The 15,151-nt window shown below is 38.2% G+C and overlaps 1 protein-coding gene across 3 annotated transcripts in view; it reads right to left on the reverse strand.

Annotated features, from left to right (window-relative positions):
* SPAG6 (sperm associated antigen 6) overlaps window positions 1-14,714 on the reverse strand; it is a 65,752-nt gene extending 51,038 nt beyond the window's left edge. Inside the window, exons 1-2 of one of the 3 annotated variants that reach the window (XM_017867455.1) lie at window positions 14,498-14,714; window positions 14,316-14,411 (exon numbers count right to left, since the gene is read on the reverse strand). In XM_017867455.1, coding sequence (XP_017722944.1) covers window positions 14,316-14,411; window positions 14,498-14,522 — 121 coding nt within the window. In that variant the 5' untranslated portion in view covers window positions 14,523-14,714. The remainder of the gene's footprint in view (window positions 1-14,315; window positions 14,412-14,497) is intronic. The other 2 variants (XM_017867453.1, XM_017867454.1) reach the window with 2 other exon arrangements.
* Between the last annotated feature and the right edge of the window lie 437 nt (window positions 14,715-15,151).

The following is a 15,151-nucleotide window of genomic DNA, read 5'->3' on the forward strand; positions in this document are numbered from 1 at the left end:
TGGTGGTGGGCACCTGCAGTCCCAGCTACTCGAGAGGCTGAGGCAGGAGAATGGCGTGAACCCAGGAGGTGGAGCTTGCAGTAAGCCGAGATCGTGCCACTGCACTCCAGCCTGGGTGACAGAGCTAGGCTCCATCTCAAAAAAATAAATAAATAAATAACAGCCATCCGAATGTGGATGAGGTAGTGTCTCACTGTGATTTTGATTTGCATTTCCATAGCACTGATAATATTGAGCATCTTATCTGCTCATTGGCCATTTGTACATCTTCTTTGAAGAAATGTCAGGACAAGCCCTGTGACCATTTTTGAATTGGGCACAGGGTTTGGCCTGACATTGTGTTGTCATTATCATTGAGCATTACATGTTTTCATTTTTTTTTTTTTGTTTTTTTTTTTTTTGAATCATAGCTTTGCTCTGTTGCCTAGGCTGTAGTGCAGTGGTGCAATCATGACTCACTGCAGCCTCAACCTCTCAGGTTCAAGCAGTCCTCCCACTCAGCCTTACAAATAACTGAGTGCACTGTACCTGGCTAATTTTTTTTATTTTTTGTAGAGATGAAGGTCTTACTATGTTGCCCAGGTTGGTCTCAAACTCCTGGGCTCAAGAGAACCTCCCATCTTGGCCTCCCACAGTGCTGGAATTACAGGCATGAGCCACTGTGCCTGGCCTTACTTCATATTTTTTATAACAAATATGCACTATTATAATTAAAATAAATCAATACTCTAAAAAAAATCTAAATTTGTTATCATATATTTAAAGTTTCATAATAAATGCATGAATGAGGTAAAAAAAAAGTATGCTTAGAATAGCTTTAAAGAATCACAATTAAGTTTCATGTTATTTTTTCCTGATTATTCTGGGCTTTTTATTTTGTTTTGGGGATATATATATATATATTCTGCCCACTTGATATTTTTATGTAAAGGCAGTGGTTTTATGCATTCTTTTGAATTTTTCATATTGAATTATATTTTGGAATTAAATCTAAAGATACTGTGAACACATATTAAGGATTTAAGAATGAATTAATTTACCTGGCATTCTAATATTTAATTATAAGTGTTTGTTATAGTATTTAATCTACCACAAATCTCCCAATTTTAAAAAATTTTAGTTTATAATTTAGAAGTAAAATATTTTGCCCACTCAAAAAGGTATTAACTATTCCATATACCCAAGGGAGTATTTGTTTTTTCTTTTGAGATGGAGTCTCACTTACTCTGTCACCCAGGCTGGTACCATCTTGGCCCACTGCAATCTCTGCCTCCCAGGTTCCAGTGATTCTTCTGCCTCAGCCTTTTAAGTAGCTGAGATTACAGGCATGCACCACCATGCCCAGCCAATTTTTGTATTTTTAGTAGAGACGGGGCTTCCCCATGTTGGCCAAGCTGCTCTCAAAACTCCTGAGCTCAAGTGATATACCCACCTTGGCCTCCCAAAGTGCTAGGATTACAGGCCTGAGTCCCCACACCTGGCTGGAATTCTCTTTTTTATATATTTTCTCCATGTTTATATTGCATCTGGCTCATTAAATATTAATATAAGGCCAATAAAATGACTCATAATTCTCTTCCTTCTATTTCTATATCCAATGTCAAAGTTAGGCTTATATGTGAAATGTTTCTGCTTATTATAATTTTCCTATATTGTTTAGTTTAGACAGTAGCACAGTGAGAATTCTGAAAATTTTAAATCTACAAATTTATATAAATAAAAGCTAAAGTGTCCATTTGAAATATCTGTTGGAATAACCTTATTCAATAAATGACCTTCCATAAGGTCATTTTTACTGGAGAAGAAAATAAATTCTCAAAAATAGTACCCCAAATTTCTAGTCCTTAAATTGCCTCTTAGTGTTTCATAATTATCAGTCTCCATGTGCTTCTCTTCCTCTAAAGAGACATGTTTTTACCTCTTACATATATTAAACATGGAGACTTTGTTATTCTAACTACAAGTTCCTCTTAAAAATACAGATAAATATTCAAGGAAACTGCAAAAAAAATGGTGACAATGGAAGGAAGGAAGGAAGGAAGGAAAGAAGGAGGAAGGAAGGAAGAAGGAAGGAAGGAAGGAAGGAAGGAAGGAAGGAAGGAAGGAAGGAAGGAAGGGCGGAAGGACGGAAGGACGGAAGGAAGGAAGGAATATAAAAAGAAATTTTTCTTACCTTCCTGTCCATTAGGTAGCCAGAAATCCATGGTGAGTGAATGCATGGAAATTTACAGTTCACAAATTAAAGTAGTCTGAATAGTTGCCACAATATCTGATAAATAAGGCCTCTAGTAAGGAGCAAATGACATCACTGGGGTTCAGCTGAAGGACTCAACATATACTATGTAATATTATATTCAATACTAAAAATAACAATTCACATATTAAACTCAATTATCTATAAAAACAATTGTCTGCTCTATGAAAACTGATGAAATTATGTGAAAATATTTTGAAATTTAACTTAAAGATAAATCTTTACAATGCTCCTATACACATAATTTATAGCTTTGAGTTCTTGTCTATTTTTCTTATTCTAGTGCTATACTGAAAACACTACTTTTGTTTTTGTTTTGTTTTGCTTTGTTTTGTTTTGTTTGAGACATGGTTTTGCCATGTTGCCCTGGCTGGTCTTGAACTCCTGGACTCCCAAAGTATTGGGATTACAGGTGTGAGCCACCATACCTGGCCTGAAAACACTGCTTTTAATTCCCACATTGCAATCCAGTTATGAAAAAAACAAAAACAAGAAGCCACTCAAAAACAAACAAACAAACAAATAGCCACACTGATCCTGTCCACAGTCATTCATTCAAAAAAGATACCAGGGCTAACCATGCAGCAAGCAATAGGAATAATATATGACTTAAGGTTTCTTGACATCTACTGTCAAGAAACTAATAGTCTAGTGAAGGAGATTATAAAATACCCTCAAAACAATCACAACTTTTTCATTTAATTTGTTATAACACAATGTAGGCCAAATTATTTTATTTTGCATGCCAGTGACATATAGAAATCATCAGGAAGAAAATGTCAAGTTTTTCCAATGACAAAAAACACCTCATTCATTCTTATATTTCAAGCATATAATTTATATACATATTACCTCAGTCTGCTATTTTACAAAGACATTTAACATTGCAACTTTGTTCCTTTAAAACAAGTATCGCCCCAACAAGTTTACCTATGTAACAAACCAGCACATGTACCCCTGAACTCAAAATAAAAGTTAAATGAAAAATAAAACAAACAGTATCTGCAAACTGGGCCTTCAGTCCACTTATGTCATAGTAAAGTTATCTTGTTGCCCTGGTTACCTCTAACCTGCTTTGTTAATTTTTTTTATCATGGCAAAATATACATAACAAAATTTATCAATTAAACCATTTTAAGTGTACAATTAAGTGGCATTGAGTACATTTACAGTGTTGTGCAACCACCACCACTATCGATGTCCAGAACTTTTTCATTATCCCTAACAGAAACTCCATACCCAGCTGTGTGCTGTGGCTCATACCTTTAATCCCAGCACTTTGGGAGGCTGAGGCAGGAGAATCACTTGGACCGGGGAGGTGGAGGTTGCAGTGGGCAGAGACAGTGCCACTGCACTCCAACCTGGGTGACAGAGTGAATGAGACTCCATCTCAAAAAAAATCAATCATAAAGTTATAAGATATGTTAGATATTTGTTACTATAAATTTTACAAAGCTTTAAAAATTCAAATTCCAACAATATGCTTCATTTTAATCTAAAGCTACATTCTATGCAACCACTTACTATGAAACTGCTACTACAGTTCATTCGGGTTTTACAACAAGTGATTTTTGCACAAAATTAACCAATTAAACAGTAAAGGATTCACCTTTCACTGTCAATATTACCATCTGACTCAGGCATTCTTTCTGGGGTCCAATAAGAAAGAATATAATAGAAACTTCATGCTTTACAAACAGAAGGAAGCTTACATGACTGCCCATGTTGACAGACAACAGAGTAAGGTGGTTAAAAGCATTAATCTAGAGGAAAACTAATTAGGTTCAAATCTGGACTCTGCCACTTCTTAGCTGAGGGACCTTGGCAAGACTACTTAACATCTCTGTGCCTCAGTTCCCTCAAATTCTAGGACTACTCACACAGTTATTGTGAGAATTAGATAAAATTTCTAAGGTGCTAGGAAGATTAGAACAAAATAAACACCATCAAGTGCTTGATAAATAAAAATGCTAAAGAAATCAGTTCCCTAAATTTACTATATTTTCATCAACATAATTTTATTATTAGTGAATGACTCATTAATTAATACCATCCATTGTAATGAAGAACTATTAAAAGTTCAATGGCCCCTGGGGAATTCTTGAATTGGTTGATTTGGTTTCTTCCAGCCTTTATTGATTATATACCTCTGGCCATTGTTCCTGCATTTGATTAAGAAATCACAGATTTTAGTATCACATATCTATTTGCCTTGTTTTCTTGAAATACTTCTTCAGACATAAAGTCAATTGTGATTTAGGGCGTTATCCCTTATAACACACAAAAAGTCCTGTAATTTATTTAAAGTGTCAGAATGAATCACAAAAGTATGGCCTTTTACATAGAATTCAATTGTAATAGTAAATAATTCAAGAAACTATTATGAGCAAGAATAATCTATTTTCTCCTTTGAAATTTATTCTCATTAGCTATAGTATCTTCCAAGTTTTGTTTGGTGATGCACTGTTGATTCAGTTGTTTGTGAGTAAAGGACTACCATACCTGATATAACATTTTTGAGTGGGAAGGGCTGAGAGGAAGATGGGATGGGGACCAGCACATCATAAATTCTCATTCACTTATTTAGCAAACACTTATATAGCATTTCCCATGTGCCAGGTACCTCTCTAAGAAATTTACAAATAGTAACCCACGTAACCCTCATTACAATCCAGTGAGGTAGATGCTCTTCATGGCTCGAGTCTATGCTCTCCCGTTTCTCCTCCCTGCTGTCTATCACAGCCCATTTGCCAAGAAAAACTGGCCCATGAGCCAGGTTTGGAATGTATACTAAAGGGTATAGTCTGTTGAATTCATATTATTTCTACCATTAGCATTAATCATAACTATCTTCCATCGGTACTATATGAAACCAAAATTTAATTCATTTTTTCAGTGCAACTGTCTGACTCTTTTCTTTTTTTTTTTTTGAGATGGAGTCTTACTCTGTCACCCAGGCTGGAGTGCAGTGGCGCAATCTCAACTCACTGCAACCTCCGCCTCCCAGGTGCCTCAGCCTCCCGAGTAGCTGGGATTACAGGCGCCAACCACACCTGGCTAATTTTTGTATTTTTAGTAGAGATGAGGTTTTACCATGTTGGCCAGGCTGGTCTCGAACTCCTAACCTCAGGTGATCCACTCACCTTGGCCTCCCAAAATGCTGGGATTACAGGCATGAGCCACCATGCCTGGCCAGCTGTCTCTTGATTAGGTCCCAGCCATCACTGTCTGTCTGTGAGATTCTCAACTGAGTAAGATTTAGAACATGAAAGCTATGCAAAGTTGGATTTGCATTATACTCTAGATAAAATGACTAGAACTTAACATATTTACAATTACATGAGGAAATATAAAATGGGCTTTTAATATACTTTTCAAATGAACATGTTAGTTCCACATATCCAAATCTTTCTTTCCAGCTATCTCTCTCCTGAGCCCTAGCACTGTACATCACCATAGTCACTGATGCATGGATATCCCAGACACGCTTCAACCACTGAAGAGTAAAATCACCATTTCTCTCTGCTCTTTGCATTCTTTCTCTACAGATGAATGGTGCTAATGTGTCCAAGCAACCAGAAGTCCAGGAGTCATCTTGAAGTAATCTCTCACCTTACCTGCCCCAACCCCTACTCCTAAGTCACCGAGTCCTGCAGATGTTACCTCTTTAATATTTCTTATCCAACATGACTGCTATAGCAAAAATGGGCACCCACTCTCCTGATCCTGATTTAACCCCCTCCTATCTACTCTCCAAAACACTGCTAAAATTGCCTTTCTAAAACACAAAGTGGATCCCATGATTCTCCCAATTAAAACACTTCAATGGCTTTCCATCAATTTCAGGAGAAATCTAAACTTCATATGAGGCCCTTCATAATCAGGCTTGTTTCTTCTCCAACCATGACTGACTCTCCTCTTCTTGCCCTATTATCCTGAGCTCCAGTCATACTAAACATTGGCCTTTTCCATCAGCACAACCTTTTCTCTTGTCTTCGTGCCTTTACACATAATGTTCCCTCTACCTGAATGCCATTTCATCTGGCTAACTCCCAGGAAATTCAGCACAGTATGTGTGTGATTATATACCTCCTCCTAGATGTCTCCCTTGAACGATATCCCTCATTCCCAAATCTTGAGTAAGGTGCCCTTCGAATAAACAATAATTTATGTATATGTCTCTCCATTAGCAAATAAGCCACTTCAGCACAGGGAATATGCCTCCTATTTTTGCAGGGTCAGCATCTAAACATCCACCTGGCACTTGGACACTCAATAAATGTTAATTGAATAATGAATAAACCAGCTGTGAAAATTAATGTGCAATTTTATCTATTTTCCGGTAAATTTTAGTTAAAATAAAAGCAAAATCAGTAATATTGTGTTCACAGTTATTTTCTTTTTAGGTACAAGAAGTCAGGTACGTGCACAGCACTATTAACATAAAATCATAAAGCTTTAAGGAACTCAAATGGGTCATTCAAACTGTTTCCTCACCTAAAATCACCCCATACTGTGTAGACAAAACTCTATTTTAATTTGAAAGTCTTTTTAGAAAGCTGCCAATGTTGAATTAGTCCTGTCTTCTTTTACTAATGTGTTTTCTCTTTTACAGTAAATACCTAATTACATCCATCTGTTTGCAGAAGACTGAAATCAGGAATGGGGCAGCACAGAGAATAAACAGGACAGTACTAACAGGATTATCTGCTCCAAGAGTTTTCATGGGTAACATGTCAAGAGAAAATGTATGGAAGGCAATCAGTTTGAAAAATCTATCTTTAGATAGAATTAATGTTTTATTTTATTCACACTTCACTACTCTAAAATATTTGAAATAGTTTACTCCAAAATATTAATATATGTACACAAAGGTACGTACACAGTACCATCTCCCCTATGTAGTGGGGAGGAGAACTGATATTTTATCAGAAATGTAGGTTAAAGATAGCTGCTGTAACTGAGTTCTGAACAGAGCACTGTTTCCTGACAGCAAAAGTAAAAAGGAAAACATTTTGTGAAATAAAAATAAGCAGGAACATGTTTTTCCTGAGATTTCATATCTAGCACCTATATATTATATATTATACCTATATCATGTAATACTTAATAAATATTTTGTTGCTGGGTGTGGTGGCTCACACCTGTAATCCCAGCACTTTGGGGGGCCCAGGTGGGCAGATCACCTGAGGTCAGGAGTTCAAGACCAGCCTGGTGAAACCCCGTCTCTACTAAAAATACAAAAATTAGCAGGGTGTGGTGGCACATGCCTGTAATCCAAGCTACTAGGAAGGCTGAGGCAGGAGAATCACTTGAACCCGGGAGGTGGAGGTTGCAGTGAGCAGAGACCGCACCATTGCACTCCAGCCTGGGTGACAAGAGTGAAACTCCGTTTCAAAAACATAAATAAATAAATATTTGTTGAATATACAATTATATCTTCATATTACAAATTTAACGAGATAGACAATGTCTTCACAGATTTATAGCAGCTACTGGAAAATCTAAGCATCTATTTTTTAAAATAATCCCTCAATTTTTTTTAAAAAAGGGGGATATATTATTAAACTAAGTCTACAAAGACATTTATATGGGAAACTAATATAATCTAGCCTATGAATATACTTTAATAGTGATTCTAACTTGACACAGGTATAGAACACAGAATATTTAGAAAAGTGAATAGAGATCATTTCATTTAGACACACACACGCGCGCACACAAATATCACTTGTTTTCAGCAAGAATTTTAACACAAACTGAATAAACAATAAATTTTAAATTGAGCCATCCTTATGAAAGAAAGTATGGAGTATATGGGAAAATCAAGATTTCACTTGGAAAATTAGGGAGGCCTGACTTGTATTCGCACAGGCCATTCCACCCACTACAAGACAAGGCCAGATTTTTTCTGAGGATGTAGCCCTGAATTTCTCCTAAGGCCAGTACAACCACTCAATAGAAATCCCAAAGTTCTGCCCCCATGAACAAAAAGTACTTCACACAAAGCATGATTAAAAAGCAAGAAATGTTAAGTATATACTCACATCAATCAATCAACAAACACCAAGTGCCTCCCACTTCACTGTATTCTACCCCTGGGTATTCCAGGAGAGCAGTCAGTAAGTCACAGGCAGCTGACAGCCCAGGGCTCTGAAAAATTCTCCTCTAGCCTGCACTTTCATGCAGACAGGGTCTCAGTCCAAGGTAGTCTCTGCAGGACTACCTTGGTTCCCAACTTCCAGTGGATTACAAACTTTCCTCTGGGTGCATTTAAAGAGCTCCTGGTTTGGTAAGATTCTAATTAGAAGCCCAAGGAAGCCTAAAGGCCCTCTGGAGATCTGAGGCCAGCTTAAACACTAAATACTACTCCCACTCCCTGAAACCTGCAGGAATTTATCAATTAAAGTTAGCCTTCTGCATCTGGCCTCCACTCAAACTCCCACAATAGTCCTCAAGGAGACCTCCAAAGCCACCACATTTCCCAGTTATTGGACAGCCATTGGTACTCAAATACCTAAAGACAGCACTTGTTTCAACAGTTAAAACCAAGGTTTATTAGGAATTCCTAGAATCACATAAAATAGTTTACTAATACGTACAAGTTAAGGTAGAAAGAGCACAGAATGAGGCAGTATTAAAAATGAGTTCTAGTTCCAGTTTGGGTCCTAACTCACTTTGTGAAGAGAACAATTATCCAACGTGTGGATGTGAAAACAATTACTACTTCAAAAAACTTTTCCTCATTCAGTTACTCCTTCCTTCATCCTAAATCATTTTGATTATGCTATGCATGGAATTTATGCATAGCATAATGGGGTTAGTGGAGTTAGTGGGGAAAACAGAAATACTGGGAGCAAGGGTAGCATAAATTGAGAGATTTAATTACCTGTGAGGGTTCAGGCAAGATTTCCTTGACGAATCAGCACCAAAACAGAGCCATAAAGACTGAGTAGAAATTAGTCAAATAAGTATAAGGAAAGATTCCAGGCAGAAGTGCAAAGATCCTGAAACCTCATTCAAATGTAAAGTAGGATTATGGCATACCTAAATAACTTTTCAAAAACTTTTGAAAATATCAACACTTTAATCTGTAAAATTTAACCTACGAAATTTGCTATTTGTAAGCCTCACCTTTCTTATAGGCTCATCTACAGTTTGGATTCTTTTTAATTTCCACTTTTTTCCTAAGGAAACAATGAGAGCCTAACCCTGACTCTATTATTTTCTACCATGTACCAATGCTTAGCTAACAAAACAGATCAATGCCCATGTAGGAACAGTGGTTTGGAACACTGAATAAAACTCTGACTTAAGCTTTTATTTTTAGAACATATTGTTTGGTGCATACAAAATCAGAATGTGTATAGTTCCCTGGCATATTTTCCACGTAAGCATATGTAACAAACCTCTCTATCCCTATCTTTTAAAAATAAGTTAGTGTTTTGAGTTAATTATCGTTCACATTCACAACTGCTAAGACTCCTTTTATCCCAAAAAAAAAAAAAAAAAGTCAAACTTAAATAGCATGATTGGTTTAATTTTTTGTAGTTGCTTTGTTAATTTTCTTTTGTTTCAATATCCTTTGAAACAGGAGGTTTGTAAGAGGATCATAACACATGTACCTTGATAGGTATGTCTTAAATACATGATAAATGCTTACTCAGGGTTTTTCCTTCTCATAGCATATTAAGAGGTACTAGACAGTTAATCTGGAGCTTTTATCCTGCTCCAGATACATGTAATCTAAAATTACTTTATGTCAACAACATATTTGACTTATTTTCTTGAATTCTGAACCCATTAAATTGACTCAATCTGAAAATTAGCTTCATACAGGTGCACATGTAAAGTGTTATACAAACTTATTTATTCCTACTCTTCTGAAAATGTTCATAACTACTGATTTGCTATGTTTTACTATAGGTTGTAATATGTGAAATTTTGAGTAATATTTTAAACTTTACCCCACTTATATAAATAGCTGGTTCAGGAAAAGTTTATTTTATATAGCTAAGTTTAAAAGTCATTTTCTTGGAGCTTTTATTAGTGTATTTCGAAAGACCTCCTAAACAGAACTAAAAGTGGCCTGGTATTCCAATAAGCCACAAAACATGTTTTTTTATATTTTATAACTAACAAAACACCTCCAATTGCTGAAATTTTACATTTGGTAGAAGCAACAATGTATTGTCTCTACTATTACAGTCATGTGTTACTAATTATTCAGACAGGGGAAGTATCAAAATTTGTTTTTAAATAGCTGCAAGAGGTAATGGTTCGAATATAGAATTTGAGAGTACATAAAGAAATTTTATAACAGACATTAAACTTTTTAATTGTTCATAGGTGTTCTTTTAATTTAGAAGGAATAAAACCTCAGTGAGGAAAAAAAAAAACACCTCAAGGTTATAGATGCTTTGTCCATCGTTCTTTCTAGTAGTAATTTTGCTTAGAAATCAAACTTACTGCCCAGGCATGGTGGCTCATGCCTGTAATCCCAGCACTTTGGGAGGCTGAGGCGGGTGGATCATTTGAGGTCAGGAGTTCAAGACCNGCTGCAAGAGGTAATGGTTCGAATATAGAATTTGAGAGTACATAAAGAAATTTTATAACAGACATTAAACTTTTTAATTGTTCATAGGTGTTCTTTTAATTTAGAAGGAATAAAACCTCAGTGAGGAAAAAAAAAAAACACCTCAAGGTTATAGATGCTTTGTACATAGTTCTTTCTAGTAGTAATTTTGCTTAGAAATCAAACTTACTGCCCAGGCATGGTGGCTCATGCCTGTAATCCCAGCACTTTGGGAGGCTGAGGCGGGTGGATCATTTGAGGTCAGGAGTTCAAGACCAGCCTGGCCAACATGGTGAAACCCCTTCTCTACTAAAAAAAAAAAAAAAAAAAAAAAAAAAAAAAAAAAATTAGCCAGGCGTGGTGGGACACACCCATAATCCCAGCTACTGGGGGCGGGGCGGGGGGGCGCTGAGGCAGGAGAATCACTTGAGCCTGAGAGGCAGAGGTTGCGCTGAGCCGTGATAGTGCCACTGCACTCCAGTCTGGGCAACAGAGTGAAACCCTGTCTCAAAAACAAACAAACAAAAAACAAAAAAAGAAAGAAATCAAACTTACTGTTTTCCAAATAACTCTGAAGAAAAGATCTTGCAACATACTTTATCTGCTTTGGCAATTACTTTGGACATATTTAATAAGGCAAATTCTCTTATTAGCATATCAAAAACACAATAAAAAAGATCAGAGACTTGAAATAAATACTCCACTGACAATTTTCACCTTTAATATTCCTTTCACATAGAATAATTTGAAATATTCTTAATGAGGGAATTACTGGTTTGATCATGATCCCTATATGGAAAATATTTTTTATATTATCTTGGATCCATGATATATATTTACTTAGCATATTGGAGGGAAAAGTGAGAAAACAAACAAAATCTTCCTAGATATGTAGACAGTATGTCAAAGTCAGGAGTAAAATGCATTGGTATCTTAAGCTACCAAAATGAAGGCATTTGACTGAAAAAATGGTTGATCATAATGTAGAATTGATTTATACATACTGAGGCTCATTCTAAAGCACTTTTAAATCCTATTGTAATTTTTTAAAAGAACAAAATCATTTGAATGGTTAATTGGCTATTAAGAAAGAAAACTGGCCTGGCCGGGCAAGGTGGCTCACGCCTGTAATCCCAGCACTTTGGGAGACCAAGGCGGGTGGATCACGAGGTCAAGAGATCGAGACCATCCTGGCCAACATGGTGAAACCCTGTCTCTACTAAAAATACAAAAATTAGCTGGGTGTAGCGGTGCGCACCTGTAGTCCCAGCTACTCAGGAGGCTGAGGCAGGAAAATCGCTTGAACCTGGGAGGTGGAGGTTGTAGTGAGCCAAGATCATGCCACTGCACTCCAGCCTGGCAACAGAGCAAGACTCTGTCTCAAAGAAAAAAAAAAGAAAGAAAAGTTTTCATAACAAAGCTTACAGGTTATTTTTTAATCAAAAGAATAAATACATTGAAATATTCATTATGTCTCTGTTTAAAATTGCTAAAGGAATGCTTGAATTGAATCTAGATAACATGAAATATGTTAAAAGTAAGTTCCTCAGGGAAAGAAACATTTTAGCATGCTACCCAGATATTAGTGAAGTGCAGAGAATTTCAAAACATAAAGTTATATTCCTTTCATATTTGTCTTTCCTAAGCCAGACCATAAGTGTAGAATCTTATATCTAAGCCACTTATACTGTCAGTTTGGATTAAATTCCATTGTGAACTCTACATTGCACTCTTATGGGAGGAGCTAACCTGTCACTACTAACTAAAACATGATACTCCATATCTTAAATGTGTACTTTAACATCTCAGTATTAAAATTTAAAAATAATATCAATTATTTTCCTATTTTAAAAGTTTTAGTTTGGCCCTATTCATATTGTCCAGAAAGTAAATCTTTGTTAAGTAGTAAGTGTCCATTCACAAAGGTCATTGAGAGTGACTGAGAGAAAAAACTTTAAAAGTTTACACTTTAAAATGTACTTTTAAATGCACTTCTAAAATGTAACATGTTCTAATACCTTAGTCTGTGTTGGTCTGTGTATATGAAATACTATGTGCCCGGTATTGTTCTGGGTACCTTGAGGAGTACCAGTGCACACACATACACACAGAATACAGAAAATTAACCCATATAAAACAACTATAGAACAAAGGATTATCAATTCTGAAATGACAAAATTTTAGAAATGGAGAAGAGATTAGTGGTTGCCCAGGGTTAGGGACAGCAGGAGGTGTGTGTGGCTATAAAAGGGCAACAGAGAGGATCCCTGTGATTATGAAAGTGTTCTGTATCTTGACTGTGCTGGTGGTGGATACATATGGAATAAAATTCTTTAGGACAAAACACACACACACACGAACAATTAAAAGGAGAAAACCTAAATAAGATCAATGAATTTTTATCAGTGTCAATGTCCTCCTTGTGATATTGCACTACAGTTTTGAAAAATGTTACCATTGTGGGCAACTGAGTAAAGGGTACACGGGATCACTCTGTATTATCCCTTACAGTTGTGAATCTACAATTATCTCAAACTAAAATGCTTTTAGATTATAAAATACATTTTATTGTAAATACATGCCCCCCCCAATAAAAACACACAAGGAATGTCAAAAATCCTAGTGACAAAACGAAGTATCACATAGGTGCAGTAGTAATTCCCCTCAAAGAAACCCAGAGTAATCATTACACCTTAAGTATTCTTAATATCAGTATGTTCTTAATTTTTCAAATTATGTGTTAGTTTTAAAGATCACATCCTATAAACTGAAGATTTCTCATGACACAGTAGTGATAAAATGCTACCTTACAGTTCAGATGATGGTAGAATCATCCAAAAAAAAAAAAAAATGAAGAAGAAGAACCATCTTTCTCTTATCAGTTTATGTTATGAGATAAGAAGATCTCTCTCCCTCTCTCTCCCCCTCTCACATCTGCAAGAATTCGGACTGAGGACTACAATGAACTAGCCACAAAGATTTCACAAAGTCTGGTCTCTATCTACTTTGAATTTCTTAGAAAAAATTTAAGCGTATCATTCCTTTTTCACTAAAGCAAGACGAGAAATCACGTATAAACCACTGGAATTGCTTTGCGGTGAGGAAGTCGAAGGTGATCAAAGGCAGGGTGACACGCAAAATGGCACTTGGATATAATGGGTCTCATTAGGGTAGAGTCCCATTCACGTAAAATGACTTCCAGGCAATTCCTAGGGCCTCGACTTCCAACCTGACACTTGCCTGTGTGCAAATGAAGATGGAAATAGGGACATCGGGTACCTCCCACACCCATCTGGAAGCTTCACCCTCTCGGCCTGAACCCCAAAGACCCGCTGAAAAGAATGGATGCTTTTGCGAACTCCCGTCCCCACCCTGCGGGTCCCCAAGAGCTCCACGGGCAGGGGAGCGGGGCAGAGGCGTCGGGGACTCCGTGCGCGGGGCGAGGCCGGTGATAGGGGGCGACGCGGGTTCGGGCTCCGGGCTCACCCGCGTTCTGCAGCGTCTCGATGTTTTGGGGTCTGGTCGCCAGCTCCGCCACCATCTGCACGAACTGGGTCCTGGCCTTCTGATATTGCTCAAACACTGCGGGAGAGAGAGTCGGTGGACCCCGCCGCAACCGGGTCTCCTAGCCGCCAGCCCGTCAAGGCGCCTGCCCGCCCCGGCCCTACCTTGCAGCACCTGCCTCTGACTCATGACGCCCCCGCCACGGTCTCCCCTCCTTGAGCTCTGCGGGGAAGCGGCTCGGCCTGCGAGTCAGCCCAGAGGGCAATCGTGGCGACGACTCGGCCTCCGACGGGAGCCTCTTCTCTGTGTACTAGCGTCTCCCGGGCAACCTACCGGAACCGGAACGCGGCCGTCTTGTGGCAACGGCCAGTCCCGGGCGTGACGTCATGGCCGCGGTGCCTGTGCTCACTGCGCGGGGCGGCAGCGCGAAGACGCCCGAGCTCGAGGACTAGGACTGCAGGGACTCTCAGCGCGCCTGTCTCGCGGAGCCGCTGGGACGTCGCGCGCCGTCGAGTGTCCCTCCACCGCCTGGAGGTCGGAGCTCCTTACAAAGCGACCCCAGATCGGCGTGGTGTCCTGACTGCGGCGTGGGTCGGGACCGAGCGCCAGGAGGGCCCCACGCGCCAAGGGAGCCTGGTTCGAGTGCGGCCAGACGAGAAAACTGCAGCCCTGGAGTTGTCTGAGCTTCGACGGTCCCGAGAAATCTCACATGTGACATTGTAGAATCCGATCAACACAAGAATGTCAATGCAAAACTTAAGATGCATTGACATTTAACACTGCACTGACAGTAAAACACTGATTTAAGAATCCGTGTT

This window comes from Rhinopithecus bieti, unplaced genomic scaffold, assembly GCF_001698545.2.
Source record: "Rhinopithecus bieti isolate Rb0 unplaced genomic scaffold, ASM169854v2 scaffold_3041, whole genome shotgun sequence".
Taxonomy (NCBI): Eukaryota; Metazoa; Chordata; class Mammalia; order Primates; family Cercopithecidae; genus Rhinopithecus; species Rhinopithecus bieti.